The sequence below is a fragment of the Chiloscyllium plagiosum genome, chromosome 18 (assembly GCF_004010195.1).
Source record: "Chiloscyllium plagiosum isolate BGI_BamShark_2017 chromosome 18, ASM401019v2, whole genome shotgun sequence".
Lineage (NCBI taxonomy): Eukaryota > Metazoa > Chordata > Chondrichthyes > Orectolobiformes > Hemiscylliidae > Chiloscyllium > Chiloscyllium plagiosum.
In genome coordinates this window covers 8,388,844-8,416,679 of record NC_057727.1, presented here as the reverse complement: position 1 = coordinate 8,416,679, position 27,836 = coordinate 8,388,844, and the positions used below count along the sequence as shown (strand labels likewise).

Genomic DNA, 27,836 nt, shown 5'->3' with positions numbered 1-27,836 from the left:
GAACCCAAATAAATCATCAGATGCTTTTACAATCAGCAGGTGATATGCAACAAAGAGAAAGTCACAGAATGTTTCTAGAGTTCGAGGGACGAACAACACAAATGTAAAATGTAAGATTGTGAACCTCATCGCCAAAAGGCGTAAGAGGGCAGAACAAAAGAAAATGAATTAAAGGAGACTTAATAAGTGCAAAAAACAGTTAGAGAGAAAAAGAAAAAGGGGGAATTGTGGGATATTAGAAATGTTGTTTTTGCAGATGGGTGAGGGGGTGTTGTGGGGGGAGTGGAAGGGAACGGGAACATTATACAAACGGTCACGGAATTCTTGTAGCATACTTAAGGCTAAGACTTTAATGAATAGAGATGGTCTTTTAAAGAAAATAGTTTTAAGTTAGGAAATAACTATGAAGGGGAGTTGGAGGTGACCACAAAAAGAAGCAGCAAGGGCATTTCACAATAAAGCTTATAGTATGATAAGAGAAACTGGATAAAAGAACAAGCTGTAACAAACAAGGAACAAAGAATGCAGACATACAAGGACAGCAGGATGGTCAGATAAGAAAATAACTAGAGAGAAAAAAACAAGTGAGGTAATTGGCTTATGATAGGATGGGAAAAGGGAGGCGTGATTCTGCAACTTGTAAATGAATAAGAATGTTAATATGCTCTGTTTTCACGTGCATTTCTGCTTGATTGCAGAAGCGTCCGGTGCTTGCAAGCCTGTTAAAAATAGTTCTTGTTTCCAAGGCTTTGTCTCAGGCTGATTGATTTGTGAGTGAGTTCTGTTTCTCACACCCTGTCTTCTACCTTTGAGCCAGTTCTGTATCCAAATGGCTAGTTCTCCCTGTATTCCATGAGATCTAACCTTGCTAATCAGTCTCCCATGGGAAACCTTGTCGAACGTCTTACTGAAGTCTATATAAATCACATCTACTAAACTCAGACTGTTTTCACTGGAAAGACAGAGACTGAGGGTTGACTTGATAGATGTCTACAAAATTATGAGAGGTCTCCATAGGGTGTATAGTCAGATGCTTTTCCCCAGGGTGAAAAGGTCAATGACTAGAAGGTACAGGTTCAAGTTGAGGTGGGAAAGTTTAGGGGAGAAGTGCGGTGAAAAGTTTTCACACCGTGGATGGTAGGTGCTGGTAATGCACTGCCAGTAGAAGTGGTGAAAGCAGGCATGTTAGTAATCTTTAAGGCATTTCTTGATAAACACATGAATATGAGATGAACAGAGGGTTGGAAACTGAGCATGGGCAATAAGTAATCCAAGTAAGGATGAGGAATTGGCAAATGCCTCATTCCATTTAACTCCAATGGTATATACTTCCATGCTTTTCTCAGGTGTGTTAGCGCCTATGCAGTAATGCTGATCTTCTCAAATCCATACTTTTGTTTATAAGGTTCTACTTTCTGCACTCTTAACTCATACCAAGTCCTGGTCTGAGAGTGGTTCAGTTTAAAGTTCTTAATCTTGTTTTAAATCCCTCTAAGATCCCATTTTTACAAATTTCTGTAATTGCCACTCCCAGAAATGCTTCATTCCTCCCGTTTTGGCTGTCTCTGTTTGCCGATTTTTGGAACGCATAAGAGGCCAGAATTGGCAAAATTTAGACTTCTTCCAGGTTCTGGTGTTGTAAAGCAAGAACTTCCAGCAGTCAGGTAAAACCAGATAATGGAGGGACTTGAATGTATGGACAAGAACATTAAATTTAATGGATTAGTGGATGAGGAACCAAGATTAAGGATAACATTTCTAAAATGAAGAAATAGCTCTTGATTTAAGACTGGGAGATTGTAGGACTGAAACGTCTGCACAAGCTTGCAAATTATATGTTTTAGTCCTTTGTTGCTCAACCATGTGTACTGTTGTATTATGGTGTTTCCAAAAAGTAAGAATTTAAGAAAATTCCTATTTTCTTCCCTGCCACACCATTGGAAATACAGCAGTTTTTGGCTTGGGCAATTTTTGTGCATCTTTCAGAGTGAAAAACGTAATTAATTGCAAATCCATTCCAACTTAAGAATCAGAAGCGAGTACAGACGAGGTCAAGTGGACTACCAAGCTCCCTCTTCATCTCCGGTTTGAAAAGAGTCTCTTTGTAACCTTAAACCTGTATACTGTGTATGTTTGTCTCAATGCCTTGTTGAGAATGAAGTCCTTTTGATATTTTCTCTTCTCCCACATTGTATCATTGTTAACTTCATTGATCAAGAGCACATGTAAGATGGGGTTAAAATTAATTTTCTCAATTTGATGTTGGATAGTTACGTGGTGGTATTTTCTAACACCAAGGAGCATGCACAGTATGCTGTAGAAAGCTGCTTGTACATGAGGTAGTGAATAAGATTTGTTGAAATCTTGCAATCATGTGCCTGTTTTCCATGGGTTGGGGTGGGGGAAGCGGGCGCCAGGAGGATTAGGGGAAGGATGGAGGTAGGGGGAGAGAGAATGGGATCTGGGAGATGGGTGGGGGTTGATCAGAATCCTGAGGAGAATCAGAGGAGTGGATGGGGTGGAGAGAAGACTGCTGGGGAGGAGAACATTTGGGGGTGTGAGAATGAGAGAAGCCCCTTTAATTTTCTCTCCCTCCATCCCTGATATCTTTTTTTTCTGCCAAACCCCATTTAAGCGTTGCACCTGCTCTTTGCATGTGCTACACATTACGCAATTGCATAGCGGGTCTGAAACACAATGTGTGTACATTTCCAAGTGAGTATGCCAGCTCAGTTGCCCTGCACTTTTGGTGTCAGCAAATACTGCCAAGGAACATTTTTTATTTTTATTGAGTTTTTGCCTTATTTTGATCAGCTGAATTTGTAAAATTACTGAAAGTGTTTCTAAATAGAAAGCTAATCACTGTCTTATGGTACATCATGTTTAGGTTCGGTTACAGACGCAACCAAAGCCTCTTCCTGGCCAAGCTCCCATGTTCAAAGGAACTATTGACTGCTTCTACAAAACACTAGTTCGAGAGGTAACAACTGCACTACTTGTTTAAAAAAAGATAATTTTGTAAATGTAAATAGTAAGTCATAAAATGCTTAGTAGATCATATAGCATCTGTTGAGAAAGAAGAAAAAGAATTCAGTTTCAAGTTAATACTCATTCATCAATACAGGAAAAAAAACTTGTAAAGTAACAGGTTTTAAACAAGAACAAAGGCAGGGAAGGAGGGAAGTGAAAAAGAGATATTGTTGGATTTATATAGCACCTCCCCTGACTTCAATGTTCCAAGCTGCTCAACGGTAAGAAGCACTTTTGAAGTGTAGTCACTGCTATTTTACAGGAAGCCTAGCAGCCTGTTTTTGTCCATCGAGCTCCCACAAACAACAGTGTAATAACTCCAACTCAATCTGTTTTTTGTGATATTGATTGAGGGATAAATATTGACCAGGGCAGCATGTACAACACCCTGGTCTTCAGAATAGTGTCGAATGATTCTTTTTTTACATTTACATTGGAGTACAGGCGGGGCTCCAATTTACTATCTTTGATATTAAAGTGTCAGTTCAGAACAAAACAGAGGTGCATGAGAATGTGGGAGGTAGAAGATTTTAAATGACAAAAGGGATGATGGTGAAAAGCAAAAAAAGAATGATACTGGGGCAAATCAAGAACAAAAGATAGGTCTGGATGGCAAGACCCAGAAAGAAATATTACCAACACCTGCTGTGTTTAAAGCAAAAATGGGAATGGTGATTATGATCTGAAATTGTTGAACTCAGTGTTGAAAATGGAAGATTGTAGGATGTTTAATTTAAAGAGAGATAGTCATAGGTAAGGTCCTAGGGAGTATAGCTGAACAGAGAGACCTTGGAGTGCAGATTCATAGCTCCTTGAAAGTGGAGTCACGAGTAGATAGGATAGTGAAGAAGGCGTTTGGTATGCTTTCCTTTATTGGTCAGAGTATTGAGTACAGGAGTTGGGAGGTCATGTTGCAGTTGTACAGGACATTGGTTAGGCCACTGTTGGAATATTGCGTGCAATTGGGTCTCCTTCCTATCGGAAAGATGTTGTGAAACTTGAAAGGGTTCAGAAAAGATTGACAAGGAAGTTGCCAGGGTTGGAGGATTTGAGCTACAGGGAGAGGCTGAACAGGCTGGGGCTGTTTTCCCTGGAGCGTCGGAGGCTGAAGGGTGACCTTATAGAGGTTTATAAAATTATGAGGGGCATGGATAGGATAAATAGACAAAGTCTTTACCCTGGGGTCGAGGAATCCAGAACTAGAGGGCATATGTTTAGGGTGAGAGGAGAAAGATATAAAAGAGACCTAAGGGGTATCGTTTTCATGCAGAGGGTGGTACATGTGTGGAATGAGCTGCCAGAGGAAGTGGTGGAGGCTGGTACAATTGCAACATTCAACAGACATTTGGATGGGTATATGAATAGGAAGGGTTTGGAGGGATATGGGCCAGGTGCTGGCAGATGGGACTAGATTGGGTTGGGATACCTGGCTGGTATGGATGGGTTGGACCGAAGGGTCTGTTTCCATTCTGTACACCTCTGACTCTATTTGTTGAACTTCATCGCTCAGAGTGGGATGCCAAGTAATTAGAAGCTCTGGGTCACTCTTGTGTTCAGGAGAAAGTGAGGTCTGCAGATGCTGGAGATCAGAGCTGGAAATGTGTTGCTGGAAAAGTGCAGCAGGTCAGGCAGCATCCAGGGAACAGGAGAATCGACGTTTCGGGCATAAGCCCTTCTTCAGGAATCCTTCCTGAAGAAGGGCTTATGCCCGAAACGTCGATTCTCCTGTTCCCTGGATGCTGCCTGACCTGCTGCGCTTTTCCAGCAACACTCTTGTGTTCAACAAATTGATCACCAATCTGGATTTGGTCTCCTGTTATTTCACAGAAGCTGCTTTAATAAGTGGATGTGTCTGACTTGTAATCCTCTGGTTAAATAAAAACAACTTTAATGCTGTAAGATGCAACAAGAAGTAAAAGGACATTGGAATCTGAAACTCAAACAGAAGAAATACATAGCAGGCTTGCCACTGATTGTTGGGAAAAGACAAATATTAACATTTCAGATCTACCTTTCAGTTCTCAGGAACGGATTATCACACATGAACAGGATGCACATAAAAATATATAAGAATAAACTATGAAAGAATGGGTTGGAAGATAGGAGATCGTTAACGATTAAAGTATTAACAGTGTAAAACTAAAGGAGGAATGATGAGGGTCAGAGAAGACTTGTATAAGACTTAGTGAGTGTTTGGATAGTTCCAGCAGATTTAAGTTGGATAGGAGAAACATGAAAACCTTTCTGCACTGGCCAAATGTTTAGTGGAAGACCAAGGCAGGTCAGAATGGAGTAGCTGCAATTTGTTAAGCTGCAGAGTGTTGAAATGAACACCTGTCCGTGACCGAGTTAAGTTGCACTGGCTGCTAGCTGGTGTACAGGCCAGGCTGTGAAAAAAATGCTCCATCCACAATTCCCATTATTCATCTTGTATGCACTTGGGCAGAGATGTGAGAAGTGGGCAGAAAAGAGGATACCCTCTCAACATTTAAGAAGTATTTAATGAGAACTTGAAATGCTATAGCATAAAAGGTGAGCCACAAGGGCTGTTGTGGCGCTGTGGTAATATCCCTATCTCTGAGCCAGAGTTTAAGTCCCACTTGCCCCAGAGGTATGTCATAGCATATCTATCCACCAAGTGCTGGAAAATGGGATTGGATAGGTCTTGATGAGTGTGGACTAACTACCAAAGGGCTTCTTCACGAGTGTATAGCTCATTGAGTTTGACAAGGGACAATCTGTCTTTTTTGCAGACTTCCAGTCATAGAAGAAATGTACCAAGAGGAGGGTAAGGCAACTATAGCTGACATGGGAAGTCAGGCACAGCATAAAAGCTAAAAAGCATACAATATGGTGAAGATTAGCAAGAAGTCAGAGGATTGCAAATCCTTTAAAAGCCAGCAGAGGATAATTAAAGGAGCAATAACCGGGCAGAAGATGAAATACAAAAGTAAGCTAGCTAGTAATATAAAGATTGCAAGGAGTTTTTTTTTAAGATATCTGAGAGCGGCAAGAGGTGACTCTGACTACTGGAAAATGAGGCTGGAGAAGTAGTAATGGGGAATGAAGGAATAGCGAAGAAACTGAATAGGTACTTTATATCAGTTTTCACAGTGGCAGACACCAGCAGCATATCAGAATTTCAAGAGAGTCTATGGCTGATTAAAGTGTAGTGCCATCACTAAGGAGAAGGTGCTGGGGAAGCTGAAAGGTCTGAACCAGATGGACCACACCCCAGAGTTCCGAAGGAGATAGCTGAGGAGATTGTGTGGAGGCATTGGTGGTGATCTTTCAGGAATCATTGGAGTCAGAGAGTGTCCTGGAGGACTGGTAAATGGCTAATGTACCATTTCTGTTTAAGAAGGGAGGGGGACAGAAGACAGGAAACTGTAGCTGGTCATGGCAAATATTTTTAGAGTTCATCACTAAGAATGAGATTGTAGAGTACTTGAAAGTGTATGGTAAAATAGGGCTGAGTCAGCATGACTTGGTCAAGGGGAAGTCATTCCTGACAATTCTGTTAGAATTCTTTGAGATGTAATGAGCCAGTTAGACAAAGTAGAGCCAGTGGATGGATGTGATCTCTTTGGATTTCCAGAAGGCCTTTGCCAAGTTGCTGCACAGGAAGCTGTTATATAATACCGATGGTCAAGATTAGAGTGGTCCTGGAAAAGCACAGCAGGTTAGGCAGCATCCGAGGAGCAGGAAAATCGACGTTTCTGGCAAAAGCCCTTCCTCCGGAATTTCCTGATCTTTGGATACTGCCTGACCTGCTGTGCTTTTCCAGCGCCACTCTAATCTCCAGCATCTGCAGTCCCCACGTCTGCCTATAATACGGATGTTAGGGCCAATTTACTGGCATGGGTCAAAGATCAGCTGACTGGCAGGAGACAGACAGTAGGAATAAAAAAGTATTTTCCAGGATGCCAACCAGTGACGAGTGGAGTACTATAAGGGTCTATGTTGGGACCATAACTAGTCATGTTATATGTTAATTAGCAGCAAGTGAGGACTGCAGAGCTGAAAAATGTGTTGCTGGAAAAGCGCAGCAGGTCAGGCAGCATCAAAGGAGCAGGAGAATCGACGTTTCGGGCATGAGCCCTTCTTCAGAATGTTATATGTTAATGATCTGAACAGAGGAACTGAGGGCATTGTTGCTAAGTTTGCAGATGGCAAAAGATAGTTGGAGTGGCAGGTGCTGTTGAGGCAGCAGGGAAGCTGCAGAAGGACTTGGACAGGCTAGGAGAGTGGGCAAAGAAATGGCAAATGGGATACAATGTCGGAAAGAGTAAGGTTGTTCACTTTGGTAGGAAGAACAGAGGTGCAGACTGGTCACATTCATTTCAAGAGGGCGAGAATGCAAAAGTAGTAATGTACTGCTGAGATTATGTGAGGGTCTAATCAGACTGCATATTGAGAGAGTAATTGTCGATCCTGTATGTAAGGAAGAATGTGCTGGCATTGGAGGGGGTCCAGAGGAGGCTAGCAGGAATGATCCTGGGATGAAGGGCTTGTCATACGATGATGGTTGAGGTCTGTAAGTCTGTACTCGATGGAATTTAGAAGGATGAGGTGGGGGGATCTGATAGAAAATTTGAGAATACTGAGAGGTCCAGATGGAATGGATGTGGAGAAGATGTTTCCACTATTAGGAGAGACTAGGACCCAACGCATAGTCTCAGAGTGAAGGGACAACCTGTTAGAACTGAAATGAGGAGGAATTTCTTCATCCATCTGTTAATCTGGGAACTCACTGTCACAGAATGGGGTTGAGAAGCATATTTGCAATGATCGAATTGCAGAGCAGACTTGATGGGCTGAATGGCCTAATTCTGCTCCTGTGCCTTATGGCCTTCTTGCCTTGTATGCTATATTTTGCCATGTGTTCTGGAAAAGGCGTTTAAACACCATGTTTTTGTCCATCCTTGTGTCACTTCAAAGTGGACTTCTTCCTTTGGGGACATGAGTGAACCATTTGGATTGCTTTCCATCATTTATTATCCGATATTTGAACAAGAAATTTTTTCTGCTCAATCATCTAGTTGACTATCACGTGAGAAAATGGAGGTGAGCAGTAGCTGCAATCTTACTAATTTTGCTCATAGCCCAAAAGCAGTTTTCTGTACCCAGCTATGGTGATTGCTAATTAATACCATTTCTTAATGTGGCTTCTCTGGTACGTTCTGTGACAAGTCTCCCAATGCTGACCTTGAAAACAATGGGAGCACAATAGAATGCATTTGAATGGGAAAATTCAAATCTGATTTCTACAATTTGACTATGTTCCTGATTTGAGCTTTACAGAGGTGGAGACACAACGCTAAAGCAGATAGTCGGAGTCAGAATTTGTTGGAAAATGTCCTAGCCAGTTGTACTTTCTGCCTGCTCTTCAATGTCAGAAGTCACAGGACACCAGGTTATAGTCCAACAAGTTTATTTGAAATCTCAAGCTTTTGGAGCGCTACTCCTTTGTCACCTAATGAAGTGACTGTCCCTAATTTTTGATCTTTCCTGAACTGAGTGTGCACCAGAGTGTAAATGCTCTGCAGTCATTCTGTCTTACACAAGATTATGCAAGTAAACAACTGGAAGGTAGGTGGGAGGTTGCCCAGAGGGAGTAACACTTCTGTGCTCAATTCATGCAATGCAAGCACTAATGAAGAAACAATAGTTTATTGAGGAGTGTGGTGAGGGATGAATGGTGAATGATGAAATGAGAAAATATCGAGGAAGTCTTGAGAAAAGTAATAATGTTCTTGACGGTCGTAGGAGTATAAAAAACTCAGCAAGAGAAGGAAACCATTGTGCCCTCTAGATTTGGCAGCAAATGATGGCCAAATTTTTCTCCAAGTTACCCAGCTATCTCACAGGTATATTGAGAATGATCTCGTACTGCGAAAATGACAACATGAAGAACCTAGCACCAAACCCAATATACCAAAACTGTTTAATCTGCAAGCGAATCTACTCTCTCAAAAGCAAACACTCATTAAATACATTAGCTTATATAGTTCATAAATTTTGTAGTTTATGTTGTGTTTTTCGTGTAGGCCAATGTCTCAGAACTAACTTCAAATAAAAAAATCTTGGCATTAAGATGAGAGAAGGAACTGAAATAGATCAAATACCCAGGAAACAGACACTTTGGTCCTATTCATGTACTTATCCAAATGTCTTTTAAATGTTGTAACTACCAACATCTACCACTTCCTTTGGCAGCTATAGAGTCTCTTGACTCTATATGAACCATCCTCTGTGTGAAAACATTGCCCCTCAGGTCCCTTTTAAATCTTTCTCTTCTCACCTTAAAATCATGCCCCCTAGTTTTGAACTCTGCCATCCTTAGGAAAAGACCTTCATGACTCACCTTATCTGTGTCCCTCATTATTTTCTAAACCTCTTTGAGGTCATCCCTCCATTTCCCACGCTCCAGTGAAAAATGTCCCAACCTCTCCTTATAACTCAAACCCTCTAGTCCTGGCAATATCCTGATAAATCTTTTTTGAACCCCCTCCAATTTAATAGTGTCCTTTCTATTAGGAAAGGTAGGGAAATTTGGCTGTCTGAAAACAGAATTGGCTGGCCCATAGAAGACAGAGGGTGGTAATAGATGGAAAGTATTCAGCCTGGTGCTCAGTGACCAGTGATGTCCTGCAGGGATCTGTTCGGGACTTCTGCTGTTTGTGATTTTTATAATCGGCTTGGATGAGGAAGTGGAAGGATGGGTTAGTAAGTTTGCCGATGACACAAAGGTTGGTGGAGTGGTGGATAGTGTGGAAGACTGCTATAGGTTACATTGGGACACTGACAGGATGCAGAACTGAGCTGATAAGCGGCAGATGGAGTTCAATCTGGAAAAGTGTAAAATGATTCATTTTGGAAGGTCAAATTTGAATGCAGAATACAGGATTAAAGGCAGGGTTCTTGGCAATGTGGAAGAACAGCGGGATCTTGAGGTCCATGCTCATACATCCTTCAAAGTTGCCACCCTAGTTGATAGGGTTGTCAACAAGGCGTATGGTGTTTTGTCTTTCATCAGCAGTGAGTTTGAGTTTAACAGCTGCAAGGTTATGTTGCGGCTCTATAGAGCCCTGGTTAGACCACACTTGGAATATTGTGTTCAGTTCTGGTCGCCTCATTATAGGAAGGATGTAGAAGCTTTAGAAAGGGTGCAGAGGGGATTTAGCTGGATGCTGCCTGGACTGAAAGGTGTGTCTTATGAAGAAAGGTTGAGGGAGCTAAGGCTTTTCTCATTGGAGCAAAGAAAGATGAGAGGTGACTTGATGGGGGAGAACATGATTACATTTTTACATTACATTTACATTACATTACATTACATGGGCGGCACGGTGGCACAGTGGTTAGCACTGCTGCCTCACAGCGCCAGAGACCCGGGTTCAATTCCCGCCTCAGGCGACTGACTGTGTGGAGTTTGCACGTTCTCCCCGTGTCTGCGTGGGTTTCCTCCGGGTGCTCCGGTTTCCTCCCACAGTCCAAAGATGTGCAGGGTCAGGTGAATTGGCCATACTAAATTGCCCATAGTGTTAGGTAAGGGGTAAATGTAGGGGTATGGGTGGGTTTCGCTTCGGCGGGTCGGTGTGGACTTGTTGGGCCGAAGGGCCTGTTTCCACACTGTAATCTAATCTAATCTAATCTAATGATGATGAGAGGCATAGATAGAGTGGACAGTCAGAGAATTTTTCCCAGGGTGGAAGTGAGCACACAAGGGGGCATAAATTGAACGTAATTGGAGGAAAGTTTGGGGGAAGATGTCAGAGATCGTTTTTTTATGCAGAGAGTGATGGATGTGTGGACTGCACTATCAGTGGTGGTAATAGAGTCAGATACATTAGGGACATGTAAGCGACTCTTGGATAGGCACATGGATGCTAGTAAAATCAAGGGTCTGTGGGTTAGTTTGGTCTTTGACTAGGATAGAAGGTTGGCATAGCATCAAGGGTCAAGGGCCAGAGGGCCTGTTCTGCGCTGTACTGTTCCATGTTCTACAGTTCTACACAGTAGTCCAAAAATGGTCTCACAAGTGTCCTGTACAACCTCAGCATGATGTCCCAACTCCTATATTGAATGGTCTGAGCATTGAAGGAAGCGTGCAGAACTCATTAACCATCTTGTCTGCCATTGATGCAACTTTGAAAGAACTATGTACCTGAACCCCAGGTGTCTCTGTGCAACAAAACTATCCAGGGCTCTACCATTAACTGTATAAGTCCTTCTCTTGTTCACTTGATCACTCTACCTTGCATTTATCCAAATGAAGCTCCATCTCCTATTCCTCAGCTCATTGGTCCAATTGGTCAAGATCTCTTTGTAATCTTAGGTAACCTTCTTCACTGTTGACAATACCACAAATTTTGTCAATCGCAAGCTTACTTACCATGCCTTCTAAATTCTCATCCAGATTGTTTTTATAAATGACGAACAAGTAGACCCAGTATTAGTCCCTGCGAAGCACCACTGGTCATAGGCCTCCAGTTCATAAAACAACCCTCCACCACCATCCTCTGTCTTCTACAGTCAAGCCAATTTTGTATCCAGTTGGCAAACTCTCCCTGAATCCCATGTGATCCAACTTTACTAATCAGTCAACCATGCAAAACTTTGTCAAAGGCTTTACTAAAGTCAATGTAGACAAAACCATACCATCATTAATCTTTTTAGTTACTCAAAAAACTCAATCAAGCTTGTGAGGCATAATTTCCCACACACAAAGTCATTGCTGGCTATCCCTAATCAGTCCTTGCCTCTTCAAATGCATGTAAATTTTATCTCTGAGTCCCTTCCAAAAACTTACCTACCACTGATGTCAAACCAACAGGTCGACAGTTCGCAGGCTTTTCCTTACAGCCTTTTGTAAGTAAAGACACAACATTCGCCACCCTCCAGTCCTCTGGAACCTCACCTGTTGCTGTAGATGATACAAATATCTCTGCTAGGGGCCCCACAATTTCTGCCCTAATTTCCACAACATCCTGGGATACACTTGATCAAGCCCACCTTTATGTTTTTTAAGACCTCCAATACCTCCTGTTTTGTAATGTGGACTGTTTTCAAGATATCAATATTTATTTCTCCAAGGTCCTTCACTTCCATGTCTGTCTTCACAGTAAAATCTGATGTGAAATATTCGTTTAGTACCTCTCCTATCTCCTGTGGTTCAACACATAAGACAACCCCTTTTGATCTTTAAGGGGTCCTAATCTCTTCCTAGTTGCTCTTGTGTTCTGAATATGCTTGTAGAATCTCTTTGGATTATCCTTAACCTTAACTGCCAAGGCTATGTCATATCCCCTTCCTGCCCTCCTGATTTCCCTCTTCAGAATACACCCCTTATATTCTTCAAGAGTTTCACTTGATCCCAGTTGTCTATATCTAACAGATGCGTCCTTTTTAATCTTGACCAGAGCCTCAATATTTTAACTCATCCAATCTTCCCTACTCTTTCCAGCCTTATCCTTCATTCCAGCAGGAAAGTAATGCCTCTGAACTCTCGTTATCTCACTTTTGATAGCCTCCCATTTTTCAGTCGTCCTTTTACCTAAGAACAGTCTACTGCAATCAACTTCTGAAAGTTCTTAGCTCATATTGTCAAAATTTGCCTTACTCCAATTAAGAACTTTAACTTTTATACAAGGCCTATTCTTTTCCATAACTATTTTAAAACTAATAGAATTATGATCACTGGTCCCAAAGTACTCTCACTAATACTTCAGTCACTTGCCTCGCCTTACATCCCAAGAGAAGGTCAAGTTTGTTCCTTCTCTAATGTATTTACGTATTGCTACAGCAGTATGTCAGTGTAGTCTCTACTGTAAGGTGGCAACTTAGCAGTCAATTTGCACATAGCAAACTCTCATAAAGTGATTAGATAATTGTTTTGTAATGGTTGACAATAAATATTGGCACGAATCAGGGATAATTCCCCCATTTTTCCATGCTTTCGGATCTTTTGCAACCACTGAGGGAGCAGAGGCTCTGTTTAATGCTGTATTGAAAAGGTGGCACATCCAATAGTGTAATACTTTTCCAGTACTGCATTGCATTGCCAACTTTGACTTTGGTTTTTGTTTAAGTCTGAGATGAGTTAATGCATTTATGTTTGATGCATTGCTATTTGTATACCTGTGACAAATAACAGACCTTTGTGACACACTATGTTGGACATTTTAAAAAATTACAAGAGTATGTTTTAAAGTTTGGAGGAGTGACGTAGACAATAATATTTTGATGAACTTATTGATTTTGGTGAGGTATGGAGAAGAGCGCACAAACATGCCTATCTTGTTCAACTGAATTTAGAAACATAGTGCCAAACTTCAAATGTTTGCTGCGCTGGAAGAGAATATTTCAAACTTTGAACACGAGGTTGGATAGTTGCAGATATGTCACCTGATAATGGTACCATGGAAGCAAAATTGAGGGAACAGACCTGAGTATCAGCTGACATGGAAGTGTTTTTTTTTCAACCTTGATTTTATATTTGTACAAATGTTAAATATTGGTAGTTGGTCAATATAGCATCTGTCTGTGCAAGATGGCAAGGAATTGACTTCAAAAGCCCGTTATGCAGTGTATCCTTCTGGCCAGAAACTGGAACTGCATTGTTACAGTAGCTGTTTAAATTCATGATTTCCATCATAAATGCTTACAAGCTTGATATGGAAATATAACCAAAAATTAAATATTTTGTATATCATGTGACAGATTAAAACAGTGCAAATTCTCCTTTTGGAGAATTGTCGTGGAATTGTTTTTAATTACTTTAATGACTTCAGGAGGATGCAAGGCCTAGTGATACTATCACTGGACTGTTAATCCAGAGACCCAAAGAACATTCTGGAGACCCGGGTTCAAAGCCTGCCGCCATAGATGGTGAAATTTGAATTCAATAAATAACTGGAATTACAAATCTAATGATGACCATAAATCCATTGTCGATTGTCAGAAAAACCCATCTGGTTCACTAATTTCCATTAAGGAAACTGCAACCCTTAGCTGGTCTGACCTACATGTGACTACAGCAATGTGGTTGACTCTTAACTCCCTCTGGGCAATTAGTGGTGGGCAATAAATGCTGCCTAGCCAGTGATGCTCTCATCCTGTGAATGAATAATAAAAAAAATTATTTGGATTTAATTAAAATTATTGTAGTATGTTACTTGAACCCTGCAATGTGCTCCTCCTAGGGTGTTCGAGGTTTATACAAAGGAATGGCTGCTCCAATTATTGGTGTTGCACCTATGTTTGCTGTGTGTTTCTTTGGCTTTGGCTTGGGTAAGAAACTACAGCAGAAGAATATTGAAGATGTCCTCACGTGAGTATTCTTTAGAGATTTGAAGTTGAAGCTTGCTTTGTTTGATGTTGGTTGCTTTCAATAAAGTGTTATTATAAAAACAAGGAACAGAAACCATTTTCAATGGTAACCTTGGCTGAGAGACAGCTGCCCTGTAGGAATTTGGAAGGCAAGTCTGTAAAAACACAAGGAGAAAGTGAGGACTGCAGATGCTGGAGATCAGAGCTGAAAATGTGTTACTGGAAAAGCGCAGCAAGTCAGGCAGCATCCAAGGAGCAGGAGAATTGACGTTTCGGGCATGAACCCTTCTTCAGGAAAACACAAGGCGGTGATCCATAAAGATCTGTTTGGCCCACAAAGTAATGATATCCTTGTTGTGACAAATTTACAGAATTGAGGGAAATTGAACTCCAGAGAGGAAATGTGGAAAATGTTAATTGATTTGCTGGGAAACAGCAAGCAGCAATTGGTAAAACAGCTGATAGGGAGGTCCACTGGCAATTTATCAGGGCTTTATATTTACCAGAATTACTGACCGTAAGTATCTGAAATATTCGCCTTCTTCCGCAACTGAGGATTCACTACAACCGTGGTTGACAAGACCCTCAGCTGTGTATGATTCACCTCCCACATTTTGGCTTCCAACCCCTCTTTTCCCTCCCACAACAATGTCAGGGTCTCCCTTGTCCTCACTTAGCATCCTACCAGCATCCATATCCAAAAGATCATTAGCTGCCATTTCTGTTATCTCCAGCTGGATGCCACCTCCAGACACACATTCCTCTCCCCTCCCTTATCAGACTTTTGCAGGAAACATTCTCTTTGGGACACCTTGGTCCACTCCCCCACTCCGATCATTTTCCACACTTCCACAACTCCTTCCCATTGCAATTGCATAAGGTGTAATACCTGCCTGTTTACTTCCTCTGTTATGGACTAGACTAGACCACTCAAAACATTCTTGAGCAGGCAACCCAGACCATAACTTTGCAATTTGTTTTGGTAAGTATACAATGAAAATTACCCAGAGTAAGATGGCTAAGTTGACTACCAGGTTTTAAAACAGACAAAAGATTTATTCACAAAATTACACCATGAAACACAAAGAACAGAATAAAGAACCCCTACAGAACTGGGCGGCACGGTGGCACAGTGGTTAGCACTGCCGCCTCAAGCGCCGGAGACCCGGGTTCAATTCCCGCCTCAGGCAACTGACTGTGTGGAGTTTGCACATTGTCTGCGTGGGTTTCCTCCGGTTTTCTCCCACAGTCCAAAGATGTGCAGGTCAGGTGAATTGGCCATGCTAAATTGCCCGCAGTGTTAGGTAAGGGGTAAATGTAGGGGTATGGGTGGGTTTCGCTTCGGCGGGGCGGTGTGGACTTGTTGGGCCGAAGGGCCGGTTTCCACACTGTCATGTAATCTAATCTAATCTACACTGTTCCAAATATACACAACAGCAAACTCTCTTGAAACAGTAAAAAAAAGGAACAAATTCTTACAGGTTGAAGTTGGAAGGGCAGAAGGAGAGAGACTTTCTGCAGCCACATAGCTGAACGCCCAACTAGTTCTGCACTGAACTGAACTGCTCAGCTAGAGAGCTGACCACTCCCCTTTCATTTTACAGGTCACTTGTAAAACATGACCACTTTGACCTGAAATCTTACCTAATTGACACTGGGAGCATTTACAACCCCCCTAAAAAAAACCAAGGACTTAGTATCCTTGAGAAAAGGAACAGCTTTTAGAAATAAGGAACAAGCTTTGTGATACCTTTCTCCTCACTCTCCAAGACCTCAGACGCAATTTCCAGGTGAAGGAGCAATTTACCAACAGTTTGCTCAATCTAGTCTATGGTTTTCACTGCTCGCAACATGGTCTCCTCTAAATTGGGGAGATGAAGCACAGACTGGGCACACCACTTTGAGGACATCGACCTCTTGGTCTGCAAAAACTACCTTGAGCTTCCAGTTGCCTGCCACTTCAACATGCCACCATGTCCTCAGGCCAATATCCCTGTCTCAGGCTTGCTGCAGTTCTCCACTTAAGTTCAGTGCAAGCTGGAAGAACAGCACTTCATTCCCACCTGCCAGCACCCGGCCCATATTACTCCAAACCCTTCCTATTCATATACCCATCCAAATACCTCTTAAATGTTGCAATTGTACCAGCCTCCACCACATCCTCTGGCAGCTTATTCCATACCAGTACCACCCTCTGCGTGAAAAAGATGCCCCTTAGGTCTCTTATATCTTTCCCCTCTCACCCTAAACCTATGCCCTCTAGTTCTGGACACAAGCACCAGTTTACGCATTTCCATTTAGACCCGCTCCTGTCTAGAAACTAATTCCCCATTGGGAAACTATCCTTTTCTTTTTTTCTTCAAAATAGATCACCAATTAAACTAAATGACCAATGAATTAATTATAAAGCTGCTTACGAATGGCAGTGTCAAAGAACCCAGCTCATTTTTTGGGGAAAAGGCACCAAATCACTCAGATAACTAATTATTAACAACAAGTAAAAGAAGCATCCTCTTAAATGTAAGGTCCAAAGATATCAAGGAACTCTGGAACTGTTCTTAAATGCATTTCTAACACTGACACACCATATCCGAAGTGTCAATCATGCCATTAAGATGGAGGTAGTTAAAGAAAACATGAATCTCTGATGGGTATGTTACTTGGCTGTCCTCAGAAGAATCTCTATCTGAATTCATAGCTTCTTGACTTAATAATCCAAACATGTCTGTAGATATCTCAAGTTCCTGAAGCTGATGGAACAAGGGTAGTTTGTCATCTTTTAGCCAAAACACTGAAAATGAAACTTGAAGCAGCATATATAGTTCTTAGTTGGCAAAAGCCCAATGAGTGGTTCATCCAGTTAACCACTCTTCATGCTATGCCCTAGACCTTTCATGTCATAGACTCTTTGGCTATGGCACAAAATATATTTCTATCCTTGCACAGCGATAACATAGGTTTCATGGTCCTGACGCCAATTGTAACACTCCTGACACCGAAGCTGATACAAACCAACTGAACTCAGAAGAATCTTTCTTGCACAAATCTGTGTCACCTGATCAGTCAAAGTACAGCATGCCTTCTGCCTTACTTTTGTCTTTGGAAATCTCTGTGATATTCCACCTTTAGTGATTCAGAGTGAACAGTTGGTCTGTTTTGTTGGACAGGTATCCGCAATTGTTTGCTGCGGGGATGCTATCTGGGGTTTTCACCACTGTGATCATGGCACCAGGGGAGAGGATCAAATGTCTTTTACAGGTAAGAATTGGTTACTAGTTAAAAAGTCATAGAATCATCAGAAGAGACCATTCGGACTATTGCGTCTGCACTGACAAAAGAAAAGCTTGAAATAGTCCCAAGGCAAATGCCTAAAACTTCTTATCCTGTAACTTGTTTTCAAAAAGAATAATTTTAAGTAACTCGCTCAAGTGGTTGGCTGAAATGTGATCTTCCAACAAGAGGACTCTTCCCCTTCCTTTGTTCTTCCATGAGTGGTGGGTGGGCAGGATGGCAGAGCCAAGTTGGGAAATGGCAGTTAAAAGTCAACCAAATTGCTGCACTTCTGGGGTCATGAGCAGGCCAGACTTTAATTTCCTTTCCTAAAGGTTATTCTAAGTGGGTGGGTTTTTCTAAGAATCAACAATGGATTCACGGTCATCATTAGACTCTTAATTCCGGATATTTATTGAATTCAGATTCTGCTATCTGTCATGTAGGATTTGAACCCAGGCACCCAGAATAACTAGGTCTCTGGATTAGCAATTCAGCGGTAATACCACTAGGTCATCACCTCCCCATCTGGTACTACAGGTAGGGAAGAAATAACAAAAGTTTTGTCTTCTTGAAATACAACATTAGAGCATAACAACAGTACCTTGCATTTATGTACTGCATTTAACAGTGTTATGAATCTCGAGTTTATGGTTCATATATTTTCGAGTACAGTCTAATTTGTTGCTTTAAGAATTAAAAGTTTCAACTGCAGAAAATTGGTTGACTGCAATGAAAGCAAACTGGGCGGTTATTACAGATACAAACTCAGAAGAGAAGTGATGGAGTTATGAAATGTTGGGTGGAGAAACTTCGAAAACTCTTGATCTAACTGAAACCAAAAGCAGAAAAGGGAAACATTGAAAAGAGACTATCATCTCAGCTTCTAAGGAAACAAACGCTTGAACTTGACATTTGATAACTTGACTGAGTGGACAGACTGTAATCGGTGGAGGCTGTATAAAGGGACCCGAAGCCTTTCAAGATCAATAATGATAGGTTGGGTCTGGTTTGCAACTCACTGACAGCCAAAGTAAATAGCAGTTAGTTAGTTAGTTAGTTAACTGTGCTGTAACATTCCCTGTACAGAATGTGGGTGAGGCTTAAACTCAATATGAATATCGTAAGAGAACAAAATCCAGAAATTTTTGGAACATGAAACTAGTGAAAGAAATCTCTGGTCCTCACTGAGCATTGTGGCAAACAAAGAAATCTGCAGATTAACTTGGAAGAATTGGTAAGTAATCAGATCAAGGAGCCTGAAGCATCTTTGTTCAAGATGTGTTAAAGTTTTCTTTTTCAAAACAAAAAGTGCTAGGGGTGGATAAAATAAGTAGTTTGTAGAGGAATGTGTTATTGAATCATAGAGATGTACAGCATGGAAACAGTCCCTTCGGTCCGACTCGTCCATGTCGACCGGATATCCCAACCCAATCTAGTCCCACCTGCCAGCACCTGGCCCATATCCCTCCAAACCCTTCCTATTCAAACACCAATCCAAATGCCTCTTAAATGTTGCAATTGTACCAGCCTCCACCACTTCCTCTGGCAGCTCATTCCATACACGTACCGCCCTCTGTGTGAAAAACCTGCCCTTCAGGTCTCTTTTATATCTTTCCCTTCTCACTCTAAACCTATGACCTCTAGTTCTGGATTCCCCCACCCCAGGGAAGAAACCATGCCTATTTATCCTATCCATGCCCCTCATGATTTTATAAACCTCTATAAGGTCACCCCTCAGCCTTCAATGCTCCAGGGAAAACAGCCTGAGCCTATTTAACTTCTCCCTCTAGCTCAAACCCTCCAACCCTTGAAACATCCTTGTGAATCTTTCCTGAACCCTTTCAAGTTCCACAACGTCTTTCCAATAGGAAGGAGACCAGAATTGCACGCAATATTCCAGAAGTGGCCTAACCAATGTTCTGTACAGCTGCAACATGACCTCCCAACTCCTGTACTCAATACTCTGACCAATAAAGGAAAATACTCCCTAGGACCTTACTATTAAGTGTACAAGTCCCACTAAGATTTGCTTTCCTAAAATGCAGCACCTCGCATTTATCTAACTTTAACTCCATCAGCCACTTTTCAGCCCATTGGCCCATCTAGTCAAGATCCTGTTGTAATCTGAGGTAACCCTCTTCACTGTCCACTACACCTCCAATTTTGGTGTCATGTGCAAACTGAAAAACGATATTACAAGTTTTACTTCAAAAGGCTACATAACTTCAAAATATTTAACTTCTCCCTCTAGCCTAACAGTAAACCTAAGGGACTGGAATGTATAGGCATAAGTTACAGTGTTAATATAATCACCTTTGTTTTGAATTTGTTTTACATGCAAACATTTGTTCTGTTGTAAAAACAAATCTTGTAGCTTAGTTCTATGAACTGTGACCAGATGTTTGAGCTTCTGTTTCAGTGTTAACAGTCCCTTACCAGGTTGTAACAACATTGAAACATCCCAAGTCACTTAACAAGATTTTCATACAATAAAAGCAGCCAATTCACAAACGCGGATACTGGAATAGGTGATGATAAGTTTCATAAAACAACTCAGTTTCAAGGAGCATGTTAAAAGAGGAGTGGGAGAGAGGTTAGAGACGGGTTTTGATAGCTTAGGGGAACTGAAAGCATGGCTCTCTATGGTGGAGTAAATGAAATTGGAGATGCACAAGCGGTTTGATTAGAGGACAGAGACTGGAAATCTTGTACAGAGATGAGAGAGGCACAACCATGGTGGAATTTCCAAACAAGGATGCAGGTTCTAAAATTAAGGCATTGTTGCACTTAGAGCCATTGAATGACAGTGAGCACCGATTGGTTGATGAACAAGATTTGGAGTAAGTTGAGTTTTGGAAAATAAAATTTTACATCATCTCCAAGTTTGCCAGGTGTAAGAGGGGAGGCTGGTCAAGAGGGTGTTGGAAGAGTCAAGTCTAAAGCTAACAAAGTCTTGGGTGAAGTTTCAGCAGCAGGTGAGCTGAAGCAGGTTCAGAACTGAACAATGCTATAGACTTGTAAATAGGCATTCTTTGATGGTGCTGATGCTGGGAAACTCATTTTGTGGTCAACTAGCAGCAAACAGTCATCATCAGTTTGGGAAGGATACCTGGTCAGAGAAGGGGGAGTTTGCTGCGAAAACCAAAAGTAATTTGTATTAGTCATTGAGGACTCCATAGTTAGGGGGATATATAGGAGGTTCTGTGGGAATGTCAGAGACTCATGGTTGATGTGTTGGTTCCCAGGTGCCAGGGTTTGTGATGTCTCAGATAGTGTTTTCGGGATCCTTGAAGGGGGAGGGGGAAGCAGCCCCAAGTTGTGATCCACATAGGCACCAACCACATAGGTAGGAAAAGTGATGGGGATTTAAGGCAGAAATTCAGGGAGCTAGGGTGGAAGCTTAGTGCTCGAACAAACAGAGCTTTTATCTCTGGTTTGTTACCTGTGCCACATGCTAGCGAGGCAAGGAATAGGGAGAGAGAGAGAGAGAGAGGAGTTGAACACGTGGATAGAGGGATGGTGCAGGAGGGAGGGTTTTGGGTACTTGGATAATTAGGGATCATTTTGGGGTAGGTGGCACCTCTACAAACAGGATGGTCTTCACCTGAACCAGAGGGGTACCAATTTCCAGGTTGGAGGGGGTGGAGTTTGCTAATTCAGCAGGGGATTGGGAGCCTAAATTGTAGTTCCAGTGTCCAGGAGGTTCAGAGTAGTGAGGTTTCAAGATTGCAAGAGTTCACCGGCAAGCAGGAAGGTGTTTGAAGTATGTCAATTTCAATGCCAGGAGCATTCGGCATAAGATGGGTGAATTTGCCGCATGGATTGGTACTTGGGACTTCGATCATCATAGAATCCCTACAGTGTGGAAACAGGCTCTTATGCTTAGCAAGTCCACACCGCCCTTCCAAAGAGTAACCCATCCAGACCCATTCCCCTATAATTCTACATTTACCCCTGAATAATGCACCTAACCTACACATCCCTGAACACTATGTGCAATTTAGCGTGGCCACTTCACCTAATCTACACATCTTTGGATTGTGGGAGGAAACTGGAGCACCCGGAGGAAACCCACGCAGACACTGAGAGAATGTGCAAACTCCACACAGTCGCCCGAGGCTGAAATTGAACCCGGGTTCCTGGCGCTGTGATGCAGCAATGCTAACCATTGAGCGACCGTGCTGCCCTTGTTGTGGCCCTTTCGGAGACATGGATGGAGCAGGGACAGGAATGGTTGTGGCAGGTTCCCGGATTTAAACATTTCAGTAATAATAGAGAAGATGGTAAAAGAAAGTGAGGTGTAGCATGTTAGTCAAGGACGGTATTACAGTTGCAGAAAGGACGTTTGACAAATCGCCAACTGAGGTAGTATGGGTTAAGATTAGAAACAGGAAAGGAGAGGTCACCCTGTTGAGAGTTTTCTATAGGCCTCCGAATAGTTCCAGAGATGTAGAGGAAAGGATAGCAAAGATGATTCTGGATAGGAGCGAGAGTAACAGGGTAGTTGTTATAAGGGACTTCAACTTTCTGAATATTGATTGGAAATACTATAGTTCGAGTACTTTAGGTGGGTCAGTTTTTGTCCAATGTGTGCAGGATGGCTTCCTGACACAGTATGTACACAAGCCATCAAGGGACGAGGCCACATTGGATTTGGTACTGGGTAATGAACCGAACCAGATGTTAGATTTGGAGGTGGATGAGCACTTTGGTGATAGTGACTACATTTCGATTGTGTTCACTTTAGCGGTGGAAAGAGACAGGTATATAATGCAGGCAAGAGTTATTATTGGGAGAAAGGCAATTATGATGCGATTAGGGCAAGATTTAAGATGTATAGGATGGGGAAAGAAACTGCAGGGGATGGGCACAATTTAAATGTGGAGCTTTTTCAAGGAGCAGCTACTGCATGTCCTTGATAAGTATGTCCCTATCAGGCAGGAAGGGAATAGTTGAGCAAGGGAGCCGTGGTCTACGAAAGAAGTTGAATCTCTTGTCAAGAGGAAGAAGGCTTATGTTAGGATGAGATGTGGAGATTCTGTTAAGGTGCTTGAGAGTTATAAGTTAGCCAGGAAAGACCTTAAGAGAGAGCTATGAGGAGCCAGGATGTGACATGAGAAGTTGTTGGCAGATAGGATCAAGGAAAACACTAAAGCTTTCTATAGGTGTAATCAGACATAATTAGGGCCAATCAAGCACTGTAGTAGGAAGTTGGACATTGAGTCCGTGGAGACGGGAAGCGCTAAATGAATATTTTTCCTCCGTATTCACACTGAAAAAAGACAATGTTGTCGAGGAGCATACAGAGATGCAGGCTACAAGACTAGGTGGGACTGAGGTTCACAAAGAGGAGGTGATAGCAATTCTGGAATGTGTGAAATACATAAGTCCCCTGAGGCAGATGGGATTTATCCTAGGATTATCTGGGAAGCCAAAGGAATGATTGCAGAGTGTTTAGCTTTGATCTTTGTCATCATAGTCCACAGGAATCATGCCTGAAGACTGGAGGATAGCAAATGTTGTTCTCTTGTTCAAGAAGGGGAGTAGAGACACCCCTGGTAATTATAGACCAGTAAGCCTTACTTTGGTTGTGGGTAAAGTGTTGGAAAAGGTTATAAGAGAGAGATTTATAATCATCTAGAGAGGAATAAGTTGATTCGGGATAGTCAACACGATTTTGTGAAGGGTAAGTCATGCCTCACAAAACCTTGTTGAGCTCTTTTGAGAAGGTGACCAAACAGGTGGATGAGGGTAAAGCAGTTGACGTGGTGCATATGGATTTTGATAAGGTTGCCCACAGGAGGTTATTGCACAAAATACAGAGGCATGGGATTGAAGGTGATTTCGTGGTTTGGATCAGAAAATGGCTCACTGAAAGAAGACAGGGGGTGGTGGTTGATGGGAAATGTTCATCCTGGAGTCCAGTTACGAGTGGTGTACCGCAAAAACCTGTTTTGGGGCCACTGCTGTTTGTCATTTTTATAAATTACCAAGATGAAGGCTTAGAAGGATGGGTTAGTAAATTTGCTGATTACACCAAGGTCGGTGTAGTTGGGGATAGTGCTGAAGGATGTTGCAGTTTACAGAGGGACATAGATAAGCTGCAGGGCTGGGCTGAGAGGTGGCAAATGGAGTTTCATGTGGAAAAGTGAGAGGTGATTCACTTTAGAAGGAGTAACAGGAATAAAGAGTACTGGGCTAATGGTAAGATTCTTGGTAGTGTAGATGAACAGAGAGATCTGTGTCCATGCACATAGATCCCTGAAAGTTGCCACCCAGGTTAATATGGTCGTTAAGACGGTGTATGGTGTGTTAGCTTTTATTGGTAGAGGGATTGAGTTTTGGAGCCATAAGGTCATGCTGCAACTGTATAAACTTCTGGTGCAGCTGCACTTGGAGTATTGTGTACAGTTCTGGTCACCGCATTATAAGAAGGATGTGGGAGCTTTGAAAGCAGAGGAGATTTACTAGATGTTGCCTGGTAAGGAGGGAAGGTCATATGAGCAAAGACTGAGGGACTTGAGGCTGTTTTCATAAGAGAGAAGAAGTTTGAGACGTGACTTAATTGAGACAAATAAAATAGTCAGAGGGTTAGGTGGGATGGAGAGTCAAAGTCTTTTTCCTCTTATGGCTAGCATGAGGGGATATTGCTATAAATTGAGGGGTGATAGATTCAGGACAGATGTCAGAGGTAGTTTCTATACTCAGTAGTAGGAGTGTGCAACGCACTGTCAGCAACAGTAGTAAACTCGCCAACTTTAAATGCATTTAAATGATTATTGGATAGACATATGGATGAAAATGGAATAGTGTAGGATAGATAGACTTCAGGTTGGTTCCACAGGTTGACGCAACACTGAGGGCCAAAGGGCCTGTACTGCGCTGTAATATTCTATGTTCTAATAGCCACAGCCTTCCAAATTTTAGAAAGTTTCTAAGTCTGTTGTGTGAGGTTGGGATATTTGCTGGACTTTAGAGTGGGAGGGAAGAAGCAGCAAGATAGCCAAGTACAATCTTGTTCTCACCCAACCTGAATGAATATGAACTGCACATCTGGGAAGAAGAGTCAGCATTCTGATTTACTGTTTTGAGCTGAATGACATTGAGGCCAAATGTCAATCCTTTGGCAGTTAGAAAGAGACCAGCAATCAAGCATGGAGCCATCTGATCAGTATAGTTAACGTCCAGCATCTCAAGTCATGTAGAGAGTCTGAGAAATGTTATGAACCAAGTACCCAAATAATTGGTCAATTAATCTCCACCTTTTTTTTTACAAGAACTCAACATGGAGAGTTAATACCTTGAGGTCCTTCTGTCGCACTGTCTGTTTTTCTTGGGGTTAAATGTTTCGCTTTTTTTAACTAGCTTGTCTATATAACTGGTTGTCCAATTTTTTTTTTCAGATTCAGGCAGCTACTGGAGAAAAGAAGTATGCTGGCCCTTTGGATTGTGCAAAACAGATTTACAAAGCATCTGGCATTCGGGGCATCTACAAGGGAACTGTTCTCACCCTCATGAGAGGTACACAAACTCAACATTGATATTTATACAGAAAAAGAATCAATGAGCTATAGGAGAGGCTGAACAGCCTGGGGCTGTTTTCCCTGGAAAGTCGGAGGCTGAGGGGCGACCTTATAGAGGTTTACAAAATTATGGGAGGCATGGATAGGATAAATAGGCAAAGTCTTTTCCCTGGGGTGGGGGAGTCTAGAATTAGAGGGCATAGGTTTAGAGTGAGAGGGGAAAGATATAAAAGAGACCTAAGGGGCAACTTTTGTACGCAGTGGGTGGTACGTGTATGGAATGAGCTGCCAGAGGATGTGGTGGAGGCTGGTACAATTGCAATATTTAAGAGGCATTTGGATGGGTATATGAATAGGAAGGGTATGGAGGGATATGGGCCGGGTGTTGGCAGGTGGGACTAGATTGGGTTGGGATATCTGGTCGGCGTGGACAGGTTGGACTGAAGGATTTGTTTCCGTACTGTACATCTCTATGACTCTATGATGAAGGTTTTCCTATTTCTTCCTTGGTCTTTTGAAGTATAACAAAACTGTTTGGGAGGAGTGTTGAGCATGTTGGTGTAGGAAGTCATTTAGGTTGCCCCCTCAGGTTATTTGGTTCCTTCACCACCTGATGCAGTCCTGCTGTGGTACCTTTGCTCTTCATGACTGAACCAACTTCATTGGTTTTGTTCAAATGGGGAGTGACTGCAGACAGAACAGTGGGATTTGGGAATCCTTGGGCATAGATCGCAAAATGCTGGCATCCAAGCTCAGCAGTAAGAAGGCAAATGGAATGTTGGCCTCTATTTCAAGAGAATGGAGTATAAAAGTAGGGTGGGTTTGCTAAAACTATACAAGGTCAGACCTCAGCCAGAATACTGTGAACAGTTTTGAACTTCCCTAAGGAAAGATATGCTGGTATTGGAGTAAGTCCAGAGAATGTTCACTAGGGAATGAGGGACTGTCTTATGCGGAGAGGTTGAGTCGATTGGGCCTGTACTTTTGGGAATATAGAAGAATGAAAGCTGAATTATTGAAACATATAGATTCTTAGGGGATATGACAGGGTAGATATGGAAAGATTACCTTCCTTTGTAAAAGAGTCTGGGATGAGCAAGCATAATCTCAAAATAAAGGTCACCTATTTAAAACAGAGATGAGGAGGAATTTTCTCTCTGAGAAAGTAGTTTATCTGTAGAATTCTTAACTACAGAGGTCTGTTGAGTAATTCAGTACATTTAAGGCTGAGATAATAAATTTTAATCAATAAGGGAATCAAGGGTTATGGGGAAAGGCAGAGGTGGAGCTCAGGATTATCAGGTCTAATCTCATGAAATGTTAGAGTGGACTCCGTGGGTTGAATGACCTCCTTCTGTTCTAAATCTTCTGGTTGACCTGTACTGAGGCACTCTTGGAAGCTGATATCCCCGAGCCAGAGTGCATCTGTGCCCATCCTCACTTCAGTGATTTTGCTGTTGGTAATCTGCAAATGCTTGTAGTGCAAGACAAATCAAGGTTCAAGAATGATAGAGACAAGGTGGGATGAATCAAGTTATAACTTGATGAAGGATGGTATGGTATATGACATGACTAGTTTTGTGTCTCTGTGGATGACAAAGAAATGTAAAATATTTATTTAATGATCTCTAAAGTTGGTTTGTTTCTTCTGCTTTAGTTTATTAAGTTGGGAGCATAGGCTGTCAGGGAAGGATGTCGTGGAAATGTGGAACTTTTTCATGGAACAGATATGACGTGTCCTTGATATGTATGTACCTGTCAGGCAGGAAAGAGATGGTCGTGTGAGGGAACCTTGGTTGACGAGGGAGATTGAATGTCTTGTAAAGAGGAAGAAGGAGGCTTACATAAGGTTGAGGAAACAAGGTTCAGACAGAGCATTGGAGGGATACAGGATAGCTAGAAGGGAGCTGAAGAAAGGGATTAGGAGAGCTAAGAGAGGGCATGAAAAATCTTTGACAGATAGGATCAAGGATAACCCCAAGGCATTTTATGTGTTTGTGAGAAACATGAGAATGACGAGAACGAGGGTAGGTCCGATCAAGGACAGTAGTGACAGTAGTATTGAGTCGGAAGAGATCGGAGAGGTCTTGAATGAGTACTTCAGTATTTACAAACGAGAGGGACCGTATTGTTGAAGAGGAGAGTGTGAAACGGACTGGTAAGCTAGAAGAGATACTTGTTAGGAAGGAAGATGTGTTGGACATTTTGAACAACTTGAGGATAGACAAGTCCCCCGGGCCTGACGGGATATATCCTAGGATTATGTGGGAAGCAAGAGAGGAAATTGCAGAACCTTTGGCAATGATCTTTTCGTCTTCACTGTCAACGGGGGTGGTACCAGAGGACTGGAGAGTGGCGAATGTTGTGCCCCTGTTCAAAAAAGGGAATAGGGATAACCCCGGGAATTACAGGCCTATTAGGCTTACTTCGGTGTTAGGCAAAGAAATGGAAAGGGTACTGAGGGATAGGATTTATGAGTATCTGGAACGACACTGCTTGATGAGGGACAGCCAGCATGGATTTGTGAAGGGTAGGTCTTGCCTTACAAGCCTTATTGAATTCTTTGAGGAGGTGACCAAGCATGTGGATGAGGGAAGAGCAGTGGATGTAGTGTACATGGATTCTAGTAAGGCATTTGGTAAGGTTCCCCATGGTAGGCTTATGCGGAAAGGCAGGAGG

General features: G+C 42.2%; 1 protein-coding gene across 2 annotated transcripts in view; it reads left to right on the top strand.

Annotated features, from left to right (window-relative positions):
* prkar2aa (protein kinase, cAMP-dependent, regulatory, type II, alpha A) overlaps positions 1–27,836 on the top strand; it is a 319,318-nt gene that overhangs the window by 7,813 nt on the left and 283,669 nt on the right. For both annotated transcript variants that reach the window (XM_043707640.1, XM_043707639.1), the window contains exons 2-5: positions 2,888–2,980; positions 14,235–14,362; positions 17,529–17,619; positions 25,038–25,155. In XM_043707640.1, coding sequence (XP_043563575.1) covers positions 2,888–2,980; positions 14,235–14,362; positions 17,529–17,619; positions 25,038–25,155 — 430 coding nt within the window. The remainder of the gene's footprint in view (positions 1–2,887; positions 2,981–14,234; positions 14,363–17,528; positions 17,620–25,037; positions 25,156–27,836) is intronic.